This window comes from Periophthalmus magnuspinnatus, chromosome 7, assembly GCF_009829125.3.
Source record: "Periophthalmus magnuspinnatus isolate fPerMag1 chromosome 7, fPerMag1.2.pri, whole genome shotgun sequence".
Taxonomy (NCBI): domain Eukaryota; kingdom Metazoa; phylum Chordata; class Actinopteri; order Gobiiformes; family Gobiidae; genus Periophthalmus; species Periophthalmus magnuspinnatus.
Window position 1 is genome coordinate 30,247,184 of NC_047132.1, and position 20,639 is coordinate 30,267,822.

Genomic DNA, 20,639 nt, shown 5'->3' on the forward strand with positions numbered 1-20,639 from the left:
GCCTCCTGTTCCTCCTGCCCCTCGCCTCCTGCACTTTGCTCCCTCCTCCTTCTTCCTCCTCGCCTCCTGCCCCTCACCTCCGGCCCCTCGCTCCTTCCTCCTCACCTCCTGCCCCTTGCCTCTCGCCCCCTGCCCCTCGCTCCTTTCTCCTCCCCCTCGCCTCCTCCCCCTCGCCTCCTCCCCCTCGCCTCCTGCCCCATACATGTTCTAAGTGTGTACACTGTGCCGTTGAACCTTCCTGAAAACACAGATAAATATTGACTCATTTTTATAATTCTGTCTATTTCTTATAATTATAATAATATCTCGCTACATTTGAATATTTAATTTATACAATATATTTCTACTATTTTAATACACGTCTACAGCCTCTGCCTTAAATCTACTTTCTAATTAGGTCCATTTATCTGTTTGTCTAAAGTGCTGGAGTGAAACACAGATACATATTTTTTTGTATTTGTTTACCTTGACAGTCATGTGACCCTTTAACCGAAACACGATGTGAAAAAAGGTTTGAAAACAGCCAACAGTTTCACATAGAAGAAGAAAAAACGCACTACTTTTCATAATCTACTGAACAGCCAGTGATGGAGAGACAGGTTCTTGCAATATCTACACTAAGATGCGAAAGAAACGAGCATCGATAAAACCATGCATTTAAAAAACCTCTGTGCTCTCGAGCTACAAACAAACGGCTAGTCGTGTTTTCATATCGTTTTTAATTCATTTTTTAAACCCAAGCATTTCATTTTGACCATAGACTGTGTAAAGAAATGGACGAAGTGAAATGAAGCTAATCGAGGCTAGCAGTTATATCGAGTATCGTAACAACCGACGAGCCAATCCGGAGCGAGGCTGTTGAAGGTAAAGCCTCTTCCCTTAGCGTTCCCTTAGCAACGGTGTCAGTGAAACCTGTTGCTAACGCTACCGGGACGACCTCGGGGAAAGAAGACGCCTGATTTGTCTGTTATTAACGTTCATATCTTGATTCACGGACAAAATAGCTAAATAAAAACACGAGGATTATGTAGGTTAATACACTGCCTGGCCAAAAAAAAAACGTCGCCACCAAAAAAAAAAGCTCACACACTCTATATTTCGTTGGACCGCCTTTTAAAAAACGCTCTTACTTTCACTATTAACCACAGCCCTGAGTTTTTCTACTGTTGCTTTTCTTTGATTTGATTTCACCAAACATTTAAGTGTCGCTGATCACGGTCATTCATTCGACGATTCATTCCAAGAAGTTTCTAATAAAAGCGTTGGACAGTTCTTAATTTTAGTAGCTTCTGCACTCGCCTTAGATGTTTTCTCTGCTTGACGCCAATGATTTGACCCTTCTCAAACAGACTAACATCTTTTCCACGACCACGGGATGGGTCTTTCGATGTGGTTTAAAAAATAAGACGGCTGATTTGAATGTTATTAATGTTCATATCTTGATTCATGGACAAAATAGCTAAATAAAAACACAATGATTATGTAGGTTAATACACTGCCTGGCCAAAAAAACCCCAAAAAACGTTGCCACCAAAAAAAAGCCTCACACTGTATATTTTGTTGGACCACCTTAAAAAAACGCTCTTACTTTCACTATTAAACACAGCCCTGAGTTTTTCTACTATTGTTTTTCTTCGATTTGAATCCACCAAACTTTTAAGCGTCGCATTCATTCGACAATTCATTCCACGAAGTTTCTAATAAAGCGTTGGACAGTTCTTAACCCGGTTTTAGTAGTTTCTGCGATCTCTTTAGATGTTTTCTCTGCTTGACGCCAATGATTTGACCCTTCTCAAACAGACTAACATCTTTTCCACGACCTCAGGATGTGTCTTTCGATGTGGTTGTTTAAGAAATAAGAAGTAACTCATTGCACCAGTTCGTACCTATTTGCTTCGTTAAATCCAGGTGGCGATTTTTTTTTTGGCCGGGCTGTGTGCGAACATTTTAAGACCAAAATGACGAGTCTGACAGCAGCAGTTACCGAAAAAAGGGCGACAATGTAAAGTGAAGTGGAGCCAGAATCGATGGAGCGCCAATGATCACTTCTCCACTGGAACGCAACGGCTAGCACGTTAGCTATGTCCATTTATATATACAGTCTATGGCCTGAACACGCTCTAAAGTACTGGAGTTTTCTTTCTATACGTTTTAATTTGTCATAGATTGCGTTATATTAAGTTAAAACCAAACTTTTCCATTCAACCTGTGACAGCTGTCGGGGACATTTCCTTGAAGTTCTTGGTATCCATGGAAACACGACTATAGAACATCCTGATGGCTAATATTGCATTACCTCGGCTCTTTTCACTGTCCATCTGCTGATTCATCTGAGCCACATCTTGTTTTACGACCCATTTCCAGTCATGCCGCGAGGAAAAAGGGATCTCAAAGAAGGAAAACATAACAGAAAGTAGGAGTAGAATTCTCCTGTTGGTTCAAGACGTGCCCAGATCCAGCCTCCAGTCTGGGCTTCGTCAGTTGTTGTTGTTCATGATCCACCAAGAAGCTGAAATGAAATTATAATAAACAGATATGAATGTTTGAAGCACAAAAGTCTGTTGTTTAGATGATGCCAGCCTCATTTTGTTCTCGAGTGAGACAAATTGATACTAAAAATGGGCATTTTCTTGTAGTAAACGATAAATTCAAGATGTTTCGCAGTGTCTTTAGTTCTGGTCAGATCACTGCTGGACACGGCTTTATATCTGTCTGAAGAGAGGAGCTAACTACAACTCAACCTAATGTTTACAGTTTGTGTTTGTTAGCTATGTCTAATGAATCATTAATAATAATATTTAAAAAAATATATAATCATCCTGGTCCTGGTTTAGACTTGGTTTGGTCCTGGTTTAGACTCGGTTTGGTCCTGGTTTGGTCCTGGTTTAGACTTGGTTTGGTCCTGGTTTAGTCCTGGTTTGGTCCTGGTTTAGACTTGGTTTGGTCCTGGTTTGGTCCTGGTTTAGACTTGGTTTGGTCCTGGTTTGGTCCTGGTTTAGTCCTGGTTTGGTCCTGGTTTGGTCCTGGTTTGGTCCTGGTTTGGTCCTAGTTTGGTCCTGGTTTGGTCCTGGTTTGGTCCTGGTTTGGTCCTGGTTTGGTCCACTGTAGGTTTCTCTTTTTTCCCACAGTTTTTTTTTTTTTTTTTTTTTGAGTTTTTCCTTGCCCAGAACGAGGGTCTAAGGACAGGGGGCGCTCTGGGACAGTTCTCCATTTGCCTGTTTTCTATGAATGTTGTTAATTTGTGTCTGTCTATATCTGTTTCTTTGTTTCTTTTCTAACCCTAAGAGCCGACTGCTTCTGTGATTTTGGGCTTTAGAAAAATAATTTGAAATGACTTGTTGTATCCTTGGACAACACACTTAATTTATCGTAAATTTTGGACCATTGAGCTGCACCTGAATATAAGCTGCACCAGCTAAATTTGAAAAGGAAATACATTTTGTACATATATAAGCCGCACTTGAATATAAGCCGCACGTTTTCATGTTGTAAAATGAGATATTTACACAAAAAGGCTGTACAGGGAGGGTTTTTTGAGGGTTTTTTATTTAAGACACACTTTTTTCTAATATCAGCAGAACGGCACCTACACGCGATCAACAGTGTTTAGAAAATAAAACAGGACCAACACCGGCCATCTGCTTTTATTTCCTCTGAAAGCTTTTGTCGTCTTTTTACCAAGTTCTTCTCGCTGCCGCATCCAACGTCGCACCATTGATTCTTTGATGCCAAACTTACGTGCAGTGGCTCTATTTCCTTCTTTAAGGTCAAACTTACGTGCAGTGGCTCTATTTCCTTCTTTAAGGTCAAACTTACGTGCAGTGGCTCTATTTCCTTCTTTAAGGTCAAGCTTACGTGCAGTGGCTCTATTTCCTTCTTTGACACCAGATCGATTCCCTTTAACTTAAAAGCTGCGTTTGTTTGTGTGTTTTCCATGATGAGGGTGTGTGCACGCGGGGTTCAAAGCGTGGGAAAAAAGCAGCGGTTCATAGTCCAGATTTTACGGTACTTCACCTGTCTTGCTTAGTATAAATGTGCTGTGAGTGGTTGGTGGTGGCAGTACCTACAAAACCGCATTACCACAACCATCTGCAGAAAATTACACAAGCGCTAGCACCTCAACCCAAAAGTTTTCATTTAAGTCTAGCTTTGTTCATGACCCCATGTGAGTTTGCAAAGATACTCGCCCACGTGTGACCAGGCCAAGACGATGCATTCGCGGAGCTGGTAGAAAAACAACCCACATAAACGCATATATTTGTACACATAACAGATGCACGGAATATTTCAAATGTGTGGAAATAAGCCATCGTTCTCCATGATTGTACAGTGTAAAAACCTGTACTTTTGGGTCACTTTGAATCATTGGACGTTTGACTGTTTGGTCGTCATTAACTAGACTTTCTGTAAATAAAGACAAAGTCGCCTCAGTACAGTACGGATATAAACTTTACTAGCCCTAATAGAACTTTCATTTCAAGCCAGCTGTAAAAAAAACAGTGTACCATGTCCGTAAGTGCTCTTGTGTTACGTCTGATCTCTTTCCACACTTTACCTCGCCTCTCCGTAGAGTAATGCAGTTTTAATGGCAGAGACAGGAGACATGGGGCTTTGTTTGTTTGTCTGGGGCCAGTGCAGTCGTATGTTTGTAATATACAGTGTCCATAAAGTCTCTAAAAATACATATTATAAAAGCCTTTGATAAGATATGTTACTCAGGCTTGTTCTGTTGTACTCAGTGGTTTCCGTGTTTCCGAGTTTTTAACCTAATTTAGACGATGACGGGACTGGTTTTTAGGCTCGTTCACTGCAGCAGAGCCTCATCAACGGTTCAATCACATCTGTATCTTTGGCTTTAGTTCAGTAATGTCCCGTATCTTCGTTTGATACTCGACGTCTTCAACACAGCCCCATAGAAAGAAATCCAGAGGTGTGAGATCTGGTGAACGTGGCCACGGAATTGGTCCATCCCTTCAATCCAACGGTCTGGAAATGTCCGATTGAAGAACAGCGAAAGATGAAGTTTAAATCTGTCAACTGCACAAATTTCGCTGCTCATCCAAATCGCTTCTTCAGTTCTGGTCAGATTGCAGCTGGACATTGGCTTTGTAGGTTTGAAAAAGACAGGAATCTCGTACTGTCTGAAAATTCTCTTAAGTTTTTCAGACACACCCGCTGTGTAAGGAATAGTTTCACCTTTCCTTTTAGGTTCAGATTCCCTGTTGTCCTGTTTTTTTTAGCTCTCTTAGATCTATTGAAGACCCATTTAGGATAGCCACAGCAGAGAGGGCTTTCTCCACGTGTTGTTCCTCCTTCACTTTTCCCTCTGTGTTTGTAGGCACCAGTTATAACTCGGATAACTCTGAGTTTGTGCTTCAGTGGATGGAGTGAATCATTGAGGATTCACACCATTTGATTGAGGAACTCATTAAATATTAAGACCCAGTGTGGTGGAACCATCTCATCTCTCACTGGTAGACGATGGTTGGTTGAAGGTCTTGCAGTTGTGATGCCACGGAGTCAAAAGTTCGAGGTCGACATCTGCAGTAACTGATATCGTGGAAGAAAAATGGACCGATAATTGACCAAAAATGCAAAAAAAAAGTACAAAAGAACAAATCTAGTGAATACATCTTGTTAATTGCCTTTGTCTATATAATCCCTCAGTCGTCCCTGGTCTGATCCACAGCAAAAAACGAAATTAAATCTGTCAACTGGACAAACCGTCGTAGGAGTGAAGACGTTTCGCTGCTCATCTCAAAGACACTAACCGCTCCTTTGAAGATAGTAAAGTTCAGACCTCAGCCAGAGAAAATAAATGGTTTGAGAAGCTATTTTTGTTAGCAAAGACAATCCTTTCTTAAACAGGAATGGGGGACATAACTTCTCACCGATTTACAACCGCTCTATCCTCAGACCCAAAGCAAACAGGAAACAAAGAGAACAACAGACAGCTTGACTGGGGTCGTTAAGGCTGAAACTGGTGACAATAGCTGTGTACAGTTTCAGTGAAGTTAGCTCCTCCTTTCAGACAGATATAAGGCAGTGTCCAGCAGTGATCTGACCAGAACTGAGCAGAGAAACATCTTCACTCCTACAACGATTTGTGCAGTTGACAGATTTAATTTTGTCTTTTGCCTTTTTAATAACATTTTAAAATCGCAGACTTATGCCATGTCCAAGTTCTTTGTATTAAAACTTGTATTAAAGTAAATTTTGCGGAGTAACTTAACATTATTTTGTTTTTGTTTTGGTCGTAAAGCAGGTTTTTTTTGTCCTGTTTTCCTTCATACCTGGGAGCAGCATCGTAGACACCATCTCGGGCTCCTCCAGAGAGTTGATAACACAGCGCTGGAATGTCTTGCTAATGGGCGACTGCAGGAAGCTGAGGGCACACAATCATTACAGCTGCAACTGGCTCTCTGGCTCCACAAAAAAACACTTCACACATCATCACACCGCAGAGGCTATTTTTGGGTAAACCGTGTTGATCCTACCTCATCCAGGAGAGACGGTCCTGCCAGAACTCGTACATTATGAAGCAGGACCTGTCGGGCAGGTTCTGGAGGGAGACGCTGGAGGGAGAACACAGACTTTATATCTTTTGTTTTGTGGAAACTGGGGATTCGAGGAGGAGACAGTAATGAGCGAATGTGACATCTACAGCAGTCGTTCTCAGAGTTTTCACACCAAGAATTAACTAAGGAAATATTTCACCTTCTGAGTGTTCTAGGTCGAAACTAGGGCTAAACCAGGTGTATAAAAAAGTGCAGCTCTAAACAACAACTAACGTCTTAGAAGAGGACCACGATGTGTGTTACATCGAAAATTAATTCAGTGAATGTTTGAATAGAATCCGAAACCCACCAGCGGTAAACTGGTCTATATAACACTGAACACTGATGTATGTAAAAAAAATAAATAAATACATAAATTAAAATAAGTAAGTAAATAAATAAATAAAACAAAACAAAACAATAATAACTTTCTTGTCTTTTTATTTAAAGAGGAGGTATTTTACTTCTATGGGGTATTAAAGAGGGGTATTTTACTTCTAGTGGTATTAAAGAGGAGGTATTTTACTTCTAGTGGTATCAAAGAGGGGTATTTTACTTCTATGGGGTATTAAAGAGGGGTATTTTACTTCTATGGGGTATTAAAGAGGGGTATTTTACTTCTAGTGGTATTAAAGAGGAGGTATTTTACTTCTATGGGGTATTAAAGAGGAGGTATTTTACTTCTAGTGGTATTAAAGAGGGGTATTTTACTTCTAGTGGTATTAAAGAGGAGGTATTTTACTTCTAGTGGTATTAAAGAGGAGGTATTTTACTTCTATGGGGTATTAAAGAGGAGGTATTTTACTTCTAGTGGTATTAAAGAGGAGGTATTTTACTTCTAGTGGTATTAAAGAGGAGGTATTTACTTCTGTGGGGTATTAAAGAGGAGGTATTTTACTTCTATGGGGTATTAAAGAGGAGGTATTTTACTTCTATGGGGTATTAAAGAGGAGGTATTTTACTTCTAGTGGTATTAAAGAAGAGGTATTTTACTTCTATGGGGTATTAAAGAGGAGGTATTTACTTCTATGGGGTATTAAAGAGGAGGTATTTTACTTCTATGGGGTATTAAAGAGGAGGTATTTTACTTCTAGTGGTATTAAAGAGGGGTATTTTACTTCTATGGCGGTATAAAAGAGGAGGTATTTTACTTCTAGTGGTATTAAAGAGGAGGTATTTTACTTCTAGTGGTATTAAAGAGGAGGTATTTTACTTCTATGGGGTATTAAAGAGGGGTATTTTACTTCTATGGGGTATTAAAGAGGAGGTATTTTACTTCTATGGGGTATTAAAGAGGAGGTATTTTACTTCTAGTGGTATTAAAGAGGAGGTATTTTACTTCTAGTGGTATTAAAGAGGAGGTATTTTACTTCTAGCGGTATTAAAGAGGAGGTATTTTACTTCTAGCAGTATTAAAGAGGAGGTATTTTACTTCTATGGGGTATTAAAGAGGAGGTATTTTACTTCTATGGGGTATTAAAGAGGAGGTATTTTACTTCTATGGGGTATTAAAGAGGAGGTATTTTACTTCTAGTGGTATTAAAGAGGTATTTTACTTCTATGGGGTATTAAAGAGGAGGTATTTTACTTCTATGGGGTATTAAAGAGGAGGTATTTTACTTCTATGGGGTATTAAAGAGGAGGTATTTTACTTCTAGTGGTATTAAAGAGGAGGTATTTTACTTCTAGTGGTATTAAAGAGGAGGTATTTTACTTCTATGGGGTATTAAAGAGGAGGTATTTTACTTCTATGGGGTATTAAAGAGGAGGTATTTTACTTCTAGTGGTATTAAAGAGGAGGTATTTACTTCTATGGGGTATTAAAGAGGAGGTATTTTACTTCTATGGGGTATTAAAGAGGAGGTATTTTACTTCTAGTGGTATTAAAGAGGGGTATTTTACTTCTATGACGGTATAAAAGAGGAGGTATTTTACTTCTAGTGGTATTAAAGAGGAGGTATTTTACTTCTAGTGGTATTAAAGAGGAGGTATTTTACTTCTATGGTATATTAAAGAGGGGTATTTTACTTCTATGGGGTATTAAAGAGGAGGTATTTTACTTCTAGTGGTATTAAAGAGGAAGGTATTTTACTTCTAGTGGTATTAAAGAGGAGGTATTTACTTCTATGGGGTATTAAAGAGGAGGTATTTTACTTCTATGGGGTATTAAAGAGGAGGTATTTTACTTCTAGTGGTATTAAAGAGGAGGTATTTACTTCTATGGGGTATTAAAGAGGAGGTATTTTACTTCTATGGGGTATTAAAGAGGAGGTATTTTACTTCTAGTGGTATTAAAGAGGAGGTATTTTACTTCTAGAGGTATTAAAGAGGAGGTATTTTACTTCTATGGGGTATTAAAGAGGAGGTATTTTACTTCTATGGGGTATTAAAGAGGAGGTATTTTACTTCTAGTGGTATTAAAGAGGAGGTATTTTACTTCTATGGGGTATTAAAGAGGAGGTATTTTACTTCTATGGGGTATTAAAGAGGAGGTATTTTACTTCTATGGGGTATTAAAGAGGAGGTATTTTACTTGTAGTGGTATTAAAGAGGAGGTATTTTACTTCTATGGGGTATTAAAGAGGAGGTATTTTACTTCTATGGGGTATTAAAGAGGAGGTATTTTACTTGTAGTGGTATTAAAGAGGAGGTATTTTACTTCTATGGGGTATTAAAGAGGAGGTATTTTACTTGTAGTGGTATTAAAGAGGAGGTATTTTACTTTATCAGGTTTGTGAAGTCATAGTGCACAGTTTTGTATCATGTTTTTGTATATTTGTGGGAGCATTGATGACGTAGGCTTGGGGGCGGAGCCTTGTACAGAATCGTACCGCTAAACGTAAGGACGGTTTGAATAAGACCTGAGAGAGATCGCTAGATTACTCAAACATGCATAGATGATATTTAAAACTTTTTCAGGCATGTTTTTGATTAGGAAACAACATTATAACATGGTAGAAAGCTAAAAAAAATAAATAAAAAATGACATAATACCCCCTCTTTAAACTGTTCTGCTTATGGACCACGACCTACTGCATGTAAAATTAAAACAAAAAAACAAAAACACGCTTAAACCACTGCCGCATTTAATGTAATTTGACCAAATATCTGCAGTTTTTATGTTTTATTTTAACATAATAATGTCCCGTACGTACTGCAGGTTCTGTGGTTGGCTGCTGGAGGCTTCTGTGTAAACTTTAAGAGCTTCTTGAAACTGATCCACCTCCTTCTCCTTCACCGACATTTGTCTCTGAACCAACAGGATGTTCTGAAATAAAACAAAACACGATTATTAACGTGAGGCAGATACAGACGTAGATACAGTGAAATACAATATACCGGTATGTTTTTTGACTTAAACTTGCACTTACTGATTTGTACGTCCCTGCTAATGTGTCTTCCTGCAGAGGTTCAAGTTGTGGAGTCTGTCAAAGAAAACGATTATATTAAAACTCTGATGCATGAATTATGAAAGCCTTGGTCAAGATGGTTTTTATTCTTCTCAGGACATGAAACAACATTGTGAACTGTTGAATTAACTTGTGTTCTATTGTAAATATACAAACACGTGTTTCTTTTTATGCTTTGAAAAACATTTCAGCAATTTTGGGAAAATTTCAACACTGTATAGGAGCAACGTTTAGGCCTGAATAAGAAAACCAATCAAAAGCCAAGGAAATTTACTTGCAGTTACACCAACTGACCACTGAATTTACCTCAATGGATTGTGGCAGCAGAGAGCACTGTAGAGGCTGATGTGCAGCTCCACCACATAAACCAATGCATTAAAGAGAAAGTTATGTTTTAGTAGCTGTCCACTGCAGTGACCGCTGTGCACCAGAGCAGTGGTCCCCAACCACCGGGCCGTGGACCGGTACCGGTCCATGGATCAATTGGGACCGGGCCACCGGCCGTCCAAGAAATAATTAATTATTTCCGTTGTATTTATTATCTGAGTCTGAACAATCGTTTATTTTGAAAAAATTACCGGATTCTCTCAGTTACATTTTCGTCACTTGAGCGCCGACAACTTAACCCACAAATTAGCAAAATGAGTAAAAAATAGACGTCTTTGGAAAGTTTCTGTTCGAAGGGGAAAAGGCCCAGTGAAGAGACAGAAAAAGAGCCAACTTCCAAGTAAAAGAAAACTTTTAACAGACAATACCAGGAGTTCTACTTGAACTATGGATTTATCACGACAGGTGATTCCCACAGACCAAGCCCGCTCTGCATAATATGTGGCGACCAGCTCTGTAATGAGGCAATGAAGCTTCAAAACTGCTCCGCCACTTGGAGAGGCCACCCCCCCGGTTCACGGTAAAATTTTCAAGCGTTGGCGTTGGTGATAAAAAGGTTGGGGACCACTGCACCAGAGGGTTAAGCAACAAAACAGCTGTGTCTAAGAGCCTGATTCAGACTCGTACATCAGAGTCCCAGTATTCAGTTCTGTATGTTTTTGTGTCTTTTTATTTTGTCTCTCGATTCTGTTTGTAGGTTCTGCGCCTCGTGTTTTATTTTGGGACACTCGAGGTTTGTTTTTTCGTGTGTCCCTTAGTTTTTAATAGACCCAGAGTTTTTCCCAGTAGACCCAGTTTTCTAAGACACAAAACTTAATTTATTCATTTATTAGTCGTGTCATTTTTTGGTTTCTTAGTTTAGATTCTTTTGTTTTATACATTTACGTACAATATTTTCGTCCACTTTTGTTACTTTACCCTTTTGCAAACCTGTTCATTAAATTACTTCTTTACCATTTTTTTCCATCTTATTTTTTGTTACTTCCCTGACCCTAGACGAGCTGGATCGTCACACACATTATAAAAATATATAAGAAAGATGCAAGAAAAAACATAAAGCATAAAGAGATGTACTACGACAAACGGTAGAATTAAAAGTACTTAATGCTACTGATACAATAACAACTACGCAGGATAATCCCAGTGAACCATTTTTAAAGAGACAGGATCGTTTAAAGAGCTGAGCTGCAACAAAAACAGCAGAAATAATTGAGTCAAAGACGTTTTTCTACAGCTCAAATCTTGTCAAATCGTGGTACAACAAAAATACCACAAAGAAATTATATACAAGCGAAATTTGGAGCCAAAAAAATACACTTCCAGCGTATTTTGAAGTCTGGACTGGGAATATGTTGTAGTAATAGTCAAATATTCATTCCGTGCTCTAAAAATACGTTCTGGAAATGATGGAATTACATATTTTGAAGTATTTTTGTGGATGTCATTTTGGTTTTGTAGTTTTGTTTTGTTTTCGTAGTACATTTTTTACTTTTATGGAGCGGAGTGCGTACAGCCTGAGGTATAAAGGGGTCTGTTGTCCCGGTCCTCGAGGTTTTAGGGGCCCAGAACTAGACCCTCTTTCTATTAATTTATACTAGAGGGGGCCCCACGGGAGGCTTCATGCCCTGGGCCCCGAAATTTCTCTGGCCAGCCCTGATTATACGTGTAAATTTAACGAATGAAGAGTTTAAACTTGATTTTAACGAAGGATGCAAATGTGTTTTAAATGTTTTATTGTTTTTCAGTGAGTAAACCGTGAGTTTTCAATGTAGAGAAAGAATTTAAACATAGAAAACAGGCCAGGATTGTGTCGTCAGAGGTAGGATTTTCAGTTGGTCAAGTGTTAAACCAACTGAGACTTTAAAAGATGTGAAATACTGGACTGTTTTGTGATAAATGTGTTGACCTGTAGTGACCTCGCACGTCCACTGGGGTTTTATAGTCGTGGGTAAAGTGTCTCTATTCATGTTTTGTATTTCTGACCAAAAAAAAGAACACAAAGAAGCACATTTTCCTCTTTTGTTGCGTCAGATGCACGTTCTCTCTAAAAGCTCCTGAGTGAGTTCAGACCTCACAGTCCAGTTTGTCCACGAGCTGCTCCAGACGATCCACCTGAGACCCCCACGGGTTCTCCGGCTCCACACTCACCCCTGTGCAGAGAGGGAGGGAGAGAGAGAGAGGGAGAGGGAGGGAGAGGGAGAGGGAGGGAGGGAGGGAGGGAGGGAGAGAGGGAGAGAAGAGGAGAGGAGGGAGAGAGGGAGGGAGGGAGAGAAGAGGAGGGAGGGAGGGAGAGGGAGGAGGGAGGGAGTGAGAGAAGAGGAGGGAGGGAGAGAAGAGGAGGGAGGGAGAGAAAGAGAGGGAGAGAAGAGGAGGGAGGGAGGGAGGGAGGGAGGGAGGGAGAGAAGAAATAGAAACAGAGAAGTGGAGGGAGAGAAGCAGAGAGAAAGAGGGAGGGAGAGAGAGAAGCGTAGAGAGAGAGAATCAGAGAGAGAGAGGGAGGGAGAGGTGGAGAGAAACAGAGAGAGAGATGTGGAGGAGAGAGTCAGAGAGAGCAAAAGAGAGAGAGAAGCAGAAAGAGAAGCAGAGAGAAAGAAAGAGAAGTGGAGGGAGAGAAAGGCGGAAGAGAGAGGTGGTGAGAGAGAAGCAGAGAGAGAAAGAGATGCAGAGAGAGAGAGAAAGAGAAGCAGAAAGAGAGAAGCAGAGAGAGAGAAAGAGAAGCAGAAAGAGAGAAGAAGAGAGAGGGAGAAGTGGAGAGAAGTGGAGGGAGAGAGAAACAGAAGCAGAGTGAGAGAAAATCAGAAGCCGAGTGAGAGAGAGAAAGAAAGAAGTAGATTAATGAAAACACTGCAGTCAAAACCCTGGTTTTATGATAAGATCTAGAAAATGAACCAAAGACGGCGTCTTTGTGTAATGAATGTGTAACATGTGACTATTTTTGACCAATCAGAGTGAGAGCTGCTATAGTGGAGGTTCAGAGCCGGGCTAAATCTTACAAAGGTAACTTGAAGGCATTTTTGAAGATTTACAATTTTTTTTTTTTTTAGTTCAGGTTTTGAAAGTAGAGAATAATCCCAACAAAACCTGATCTTTGTGAAAGTTGTGGATGCGCTGGTCAAACACGGGCAGTTTGAATTAACATAAATGTACAGTGGTCAAAGCTAAAATACCAATGATTGTGTGGGTACGATCACCAAAAACACTGAGACTAAACAGGGAACGGAAACTAAGAACTAAACCTGAACTTTACCAAGACGAAACCAGGACTAGTCTAGGTCTACATCTGGACTAAATGAGACTCAAACCGGGACACGTGTGAAGCCCCTTTCACCTGAACACTTCCGGTCTGTACCTGTGGTGAGCATGCCGGAGTAGGGGTCAGTGGGGGACAGGCACATGTTCTTCTGGATGCGTCTCCCGGGCCGTTTGTTGTTCTTCAGGATGGGCAGGTCTTCGGGCTTCCTCACGACCCCCCGGCCCGACCCGCTCTGGTCCAGCACCGCGTCCACGGCACAGTCCAGAGACGACTGGAGCGACTGCAGCTGAGTGGACGTCTCTCTGAGGAGGAACCGAGTCACGAACTGTCCCAGCACCGAAGAGCCCTGGTAGTCCTGAACACACGGGACAGGACCTGGGTGTTAGGTATGGACATAAACCAGGACTAAACCAGGACTAAACCAGGACTAAACCAAGACTAAACCAGGACTAAACCAGGACTAAACTAGGACTAAACCAGGACTAAACCAGGACTAAACCAAGACTAAACTAGGACTAAACCAGGACTACACATGGACATAAACCAGGACTAAACCAGGACTAAACTAGGACTAAACTAGGACTAAACCAGGACTAAACCAGGACTAAACCAGGACTACACATGGACATAAACCAGGACTAAACCAGGACTAAACCAAGACTAAACTAGGACTAAACCAGGACTACACATGGACATAAACCAGGACTAAACCAGGACTAAACTAGGACTAAACTAGGACTAAACTAGGACTAAACCAGGACTACACATGGACATAAACCAGGACTAAACCAGGACTAAACTAGGACTAAACCAGGACTAAACCAGGACTAAACCAGGACTAAACTAGGACTAAACCAGGACTAAACCAGGACTAAACCAGGACTACACATGGACAGAAACCAGGACTAAACCGGGACTAAACTAGGACTAAACCAGGAGTACGCATGGACATAAACCAGGACTAAACCAGGACTAAACCAGGACTAAACCAGGACTAAACCAGGACTAAACTAGGACTACGCATGGACATAAACCAGGACTAAACCAGGACTAAACCAGGACTACACATGGACTAAACCAGGACTAAACCGGGACTAAACTGGGACTAAACCAGGACTAAACATGGACTAAACCAGGACTAAACCAGGACTAAACCAGGACTAAACCAGGACTAAATCAGGACTAAACCAAGTCTAAACCAGGACTAAACCAGGACTAAACCAGGAGTAAACCAAGTCTAAATTAGGACTAAACATGGACTAAACTAGAACTAAACCTGGACTAAACCAGGACTAAACTAGGTCTAAAGCAGGACTAAAGCAGGACTAAACATGGACTAAACATGGACTAAACCAGGTCTGTATGTGGGGTCGTCTGTTTATTTGTAACTCGATCTGGCGTTGCTACCAACTTGTCTCCATGGAGATAGGTCAGCTTAATGCCATAATATGGGATATTCCAAGCAAAGCTACAACATCCCCATGAAGTACAACAAGTGGTGCACCCTCTGAGACACAGGTAGAGTCAAGGAATCGAACCGGGAACCTTCTTTCTGCGCCGCTGAACTTTCTGTAACCGCTAGATTTTCACATTTAAAGTTGTTTCGGAGTCTGTTTTGACGACTAAACACGGCGTTACTCCTCTGTTTCGCAAAATCAACACGAGGAGCACTTGAAGACACTCGAGATGAACACTTTGGATGAGGGTTTTTATTTGTCTGAAAGCAGCGATTTCACAAAACGGCTCACGCGCACGTCCCGGTTTACTGCCTTAAACGACTCCACTCGAGTCTTTAAATCGCATTATTCTCATCAAGTTTTCCTGGTGTTAAAATGTCACCTCGAGTTAAGTTAATCAATTGGACACACACAGAGAAAACGGCGTGTTTGGCTCCGGTGGAAAACAGTATTATGGAAATGCGTCGTAGCCCGGTGCCGTTTTAGCATTACAGCTGAGTCAGGACGACGCACGGGATGGATTTGTTCTTCAGTTTTGTATCTATTTTCCCGCAGATACTAAACTCCCTGACCCTGCGTGAGAAACAGACTCAAGATAACGTGAAGTGAAGTCGTCGTGGCGTTTGACGGGAGCCTGATTTCTTTCTTCTTTCGTTCCAGGGCGGTTTTTTTTTGTGGTCAGCAGCAGAGACGCAGAGACGCAGCGCTACATGAGAAATGAGCTGTGAGGCTATCGACTATCTGTCCCCTGCACTTTCCACCCCAAACAAAAGACGCTCCAACAAAACTGAAACTTTATTGTCGTTATGTAAAGATCACGACTCGGTACAAAAAAACATCTGACACATGTTTAGTTCTGGTTTTATTTTAGTTGAAGCTGTGGGATACTGTTATGTCATTATGGTGGAGGGTCTAACACCTTTTTTAACTCCATGGAGATGTCAGTGCATTGTCTGAAATGTTCCACAGTGTTTAGCAGATAACTAGAACTCGTTTTAGTCACGTGTGTTTTGGTAGTTTGAAGGAAAGTTCATTTGTACAGCACAATTCGTACACAAATAATTCAAAGTGTTTTACAAAATAAGAAAGACGTTAAAATCACACAAATCGAAACATAAATAAAGTCCCTGGTTTAGCCCTGGTTTAGTCCTGGTTCAGTCCTGGTTTAGTCCATGTTTAGTCCATGTTTAGTCGTGGTTTACTCCTGGTTTAGTCCTGGTTTAGTCCAGATTTAGTCCAGGTTTAGTCCAGGTTTAGTCCAGGTTTAGTCCAGGTTTAGTCCAGGTTTAGCCTTGGTTTAGTCCAGGTTTAGTCCAGGTTTAGCCCTGGTTTAGTCCTGGTTCAGTCCTGGTTCAGTCCAGGTTTAGTCCTGGTTTAGCCCTGGTTTAGTCCTGGTTTAGTCCTGGTTCAGTCCTGGTTTAGTCCAGGATTAGTCCTGGTTCAGTCCTGGTTCAGTCCTGGTTCAGTCCTGGTTTAGCCCAGGTTTAGTCCTGGTTCAGTCCTGGTTCAGTCCTGGTTTAGTCCTGGTTCAGTCCTGGTTCAGTCCTGGTTTAGTCCAGGTTTAGTCCTGGTTTAGTCCTGGTTCAGTCCATGTTTAGTCCTGGTTTAGTCCAGGTTTAGTCCTGGTTTAGTCCTGGTTCAGTCCATGTTTAGTCCTGGTTCAGTCCATGTTTAGTCCTGGTTCAGTCCTGGTTCAGTCCATGTTTAGTCCTGGTTCAGTCCTGGTTCAGTCCTGGTTCAGTCCTGGTTCAGTCCTGGTTCAGTCCTGGTTCAGTCCTGGTTTAGTCCTGGTTCAGTCCTGGTTCAGTCCTGGTTCAGTCCTGGTTTAGTCCTCAGAGTGTGCGTTGGTTCATTTGGCTCTAACACGTCTTAGATGTTCGAAGGCCCTTTGACAAACACACCTTCACGTTTAGACACATCTCCAAAGCTTTTTTCTTCAGTTTGAGAGAAGAACTCACCCTAAATCTGCAGGTTTGTGTGTCAAACATGTGTGAATGAAACAAAACACAACTCCAGATCTGTTTGCGACACGAAACACTAACACAAAACACACAATTACTCTTTAAAACCATCCACCATTACCCAACAGTGTAAAGATACTGCACTACACAACACTATTTTTATCAGCCGTTTTCCCCACTGATTTGAAAGCCGCACGCTGGTTTTAAGTTTTCATGAAAGCTTGATAAATATTGAATCGTAAATCACTAGCGCTGGCACATAACTCATGAAGAACAGTGTATCTGAGGGTGAAACAGTCACTCCGCACTCTCTGTACCTCACTATTCTCACTGTAACGTTCCTACATCAGTCAAATCGCCATTAACCCCGTTTCATCTGACCAAACCGTGTCGTGGCCCGCAGCCAAAACACACTCCCGTACGAACCCGGAGCGCGAGTTTATCTTGAGCTCGGGCGTCTAAGATCTCGGCGTGAGCTCTCCACTGCAGGGGAAGCAAAGCAAAAGCGAAAGTCCTCCCTTCCTCCTTGTAGCAACATCAAAAATGCATGAGATGTAGAGGGATGGTGAAGCGGGCATGTAAAATAGGAAACGGGAGACGACACGAGACAAAGCAAGAGGACGACCGGAGCAACAATATGGCTCCTCTTTTGTTACACGAATCTGCAACCTGACAGATCCCACGCAATGGAATAAATTATTTCTCTGTACGATTAGAACGCGACACTACGAGTTCCTATATTATTAAGCAAAATAGACTTTTTATCGAGGTTTTAGTCGTGTTCTGATGCCATTTCCTCCTCAAAAACAGACTTGGGAGTTGAGTTTTAGTAACCGTTTGTTATTAGTCTGGCTATATCTTCGAAGTAAAACGGTCCGTTCCACCTCGTGATGTCATTAAGTGGTAGTTTTCAAGTTAACACAGCTGCGTTTTTACCTTTATAGCGAGGGACAACTGCATCATCTCCAGAATCGAGGACGGAAAAAAAAGGCGCTCGAACAATTTCTATTCTGTAAATCGACGAGATACAAGGTCGTTTCGGTTTTAAACGGTCACATCCTTCCGAGATCTGTATTTTAATGGTTTCCGTCAAGCCAAAACCAAAGATATTTATAGAAAGTATTGATCTGGATGTATTGTTTTTCATGTGGTTTTAGCCTGGGCGCTGTTGTCCAGTTGTTCTGTTTTGTATAGATGAGTCTGAAGTATGAGCCGACTCCCTAATCAACACTTTCGCCTATAACGTATGTCAGTACATTGAAGATATTTCTTAAATGTATTTGTTATAGGCAAAAGTGTTGGGCAAAATCTGAAGAGGAAAGACTGTGGTTTATGTGAGTTGAGAGAAGTAGAAAGTGAAGTTTTTGTTGTATTTTTGTCCATTTTATGATGAAATGTTCACCCAATGCCCTGATATGTTCTTTCGTTCTTTCTTTCTTTATCCTTTATTTGTCAGGGACCATGTACAAATTCATTAATCTTACAAAAGAAAAGATGATTTGTACCAGATTTAGCTACTGCTGCTTTCCATGTGCAGGTGAACACACATTAAAACACACATTTCATCACAATAACAATAAAAGACTAACAGTTCATCGTTAAAATTTGCAGTAAAATACAATAAAATGTCTCCATGTCCAATACAGTTTGTTTTCTACAGTCAAAACTAATATAATTTGATGATCTAAAATGTACTACATCCGGGGTAATGACGACAACGAGATGAAATGGTGGTTTCATTTTAATGTTTATAAGTTGGTTTGATTTCTCTGTAAAGCCTGGAAGAAGCGGCAAATGAGTTTGTGTAAATGGGTCTGTTGTGTTTTATTATACACTGTCCGGACAAAAAAAAAGTCGTCACCTGGATTTAACTAAGCAAATATGTTGTCGTTGCTGCAGTTGGTCCGGTCCAGGTTCAGCAGAATGAGGTCAGCTGACACCTGAATATACTGAATGACCAGGTTATTACATCAGTGAAGTTTTTCTTCCCTGATGACACGGGCAGATTCCAAGACGACAATGACAGGATTCATCAGGCTCAAATTATGAAAGAGAGGATCAGGAGCATGAGACAGAGAGAGAGGGAGAAGAAGGAGAGAAAGGGAGGCTGAGAGGGAGAGGGGAGAGAGAAATAGAAGCAGAGAGGGAGACACAGAGAGAAAGAGAAGCAGAGAGAGAGAGGGAGAAGCAGGAAGAGAGAGACAGAGAGAGAGAAAGATAATAATGTCTTACACTTGTAATGCGCTTGTCAAAGCCTCTCAAAGCTCTACACTATAGTCATTATTCATTCATTTCCACACTTGGTGATGGTAAGCTACAGCTGCCCTGGGGCAGACTGACAGTAGCGAGGCTGCCAATCTGCACCATCACCACCACCTTGCCTAAGGACACAACGACAGAACTTGGTCCGAGCGGGACTCAATCCTCTGACCTTCAGGTTGGGGGACCAACACTCTAACCACTGAGCCACTGTCGCTCAGATGCAAGGGAAATAGAAGCAGAGAGGGAGAGAAAGAGAGAGAGAGAGGGGAAGGCAGAGAGAGAGACAGAGAGAAAGAGAAGCAGAGAGAGACAGAAGGAGAGTGAGAGAGAGGGGGGGCAGAGAGAGAAAGAGAAGCAGAGAGGGAGAAGCAAAAAGAGAGAGAAAGATGCACAGAGAGGGAGGGGAGAGAGGGAAATAGAAGCAGAGAGGGAGAGTGAGAGAGAGGGAGACAGAGAGAGAAAGAGAAGCAGAGAGATGGAGAAGCAGAAAGAGAGAGACAGAGACATCATTTTCACACATGGATTGTCCACCACAGAGTCCAGACCTTAACCCCATTGAGAATCTTTGGGATGAGCTGGAGAAGCTTTGTGCAGCGTCAGACTCGACCAGCATCAATGCAACATCTTGGTGGAAAATTAACGCGACACTGGATGGAAATAAATCTTGTGACGTTGCAGAAGCGAAATTGAAACAATGACACAGCGAATCAAAGCTAAAGGCGGAACAACAAAATATTAGAGTGTGTGACCTTTTTTTTGGCCAGGCACAAGACACAATAATAAAATAGATTCATTCATTCATTCTTACATCTCTTCAATCATTTCTGCAAAAGAAAACGGTTTAGAAACTGCCGTTGTTCTACTGTAGATGGAAAATGTGATACTGACAACTGCCGACCCCTGTCACTACGAACTCTCCTCGATGAATGACGCATTACATCATCTGTCAAAACAAATCAGAAGTAACGCATGAAAAACCGAGGCTAAATAAGCCGAAGTGCTGTCATGATACTAACATTTCTCGATTTCGATACTAAAAACACTCTTTCTTTAAACAATAGAGTGTGATTTTCAATATTAAAATGGTCGTACTTTGTTTTATATTGAAGTCGAGGTTCATTTCTGTGACTTTTTAGCGTCGGTACTTACTCAAATAAGTATCTAGTTTCGATAATAGTTTTAGTATCGATTAGTATCTGATTTTACTTTTGACAACTTCATAAGGTGTAACTTTAGACTCTAGCGCAGTGGTGTCAAACTCAAAGTCACATTGGGCCAAAATTAATATTTATTGAAATGTTGACTGCACCTGATATGTAATGTTTAACCTTTTCATATCGAACCAACTTTGA

At 41.1% G+C, this 20,639-nt stretch overlaps 1 protein-coding gene across 1 annotated transcript in view; it reads right to left on the minus strand.

Annotated features, from left to right (window-relative positions):
* Positions 1 to 219: 219 nt before the first annotated feature.
* Positions 220 to 20,639, minus strand: part of LOC117373504 (N-terminal EF-hand calcium-binding protein 1-like) — a 78,091-nt gene continuing 57,671 nt past the window's right edge. Inside the window, exons 6-12 of the mRNA XM_033969550.2 lie at positions 13,704 to 13,962; positions 12,425 to 12,504; positions 9,929 to 9,982; positions 9,713 to 9,825; positions 6,498 to 6,575; positions 6,294 to 6,385; positions 220 to 2,509 (exon numbers count right to left, since the gene is read on the minus strand). Coding sequence (XP_033825441.1) covers positions 2,478 to 2,509; positions 6,294 to 6,385; positions 6,498 to 6,575; positions 9,713 to 9,825; positions 9,929 to 9,982; positions 12,425 to 12,504; positions 13,704 to 13,962 — 708 coding nt within the window. The 3' untranslated portion in view covers positions 220 to 2,477. The remainder of the gene's footprint in view (positions 2,510 to 6,293; positions 6,386 to 6,497; positions 6,576 to 9,712; positions 9,826 to 9,928; positions 9,983 to 12,424; positions 12,505 to 13,703; positions 13,963 to 20,639) is intronic.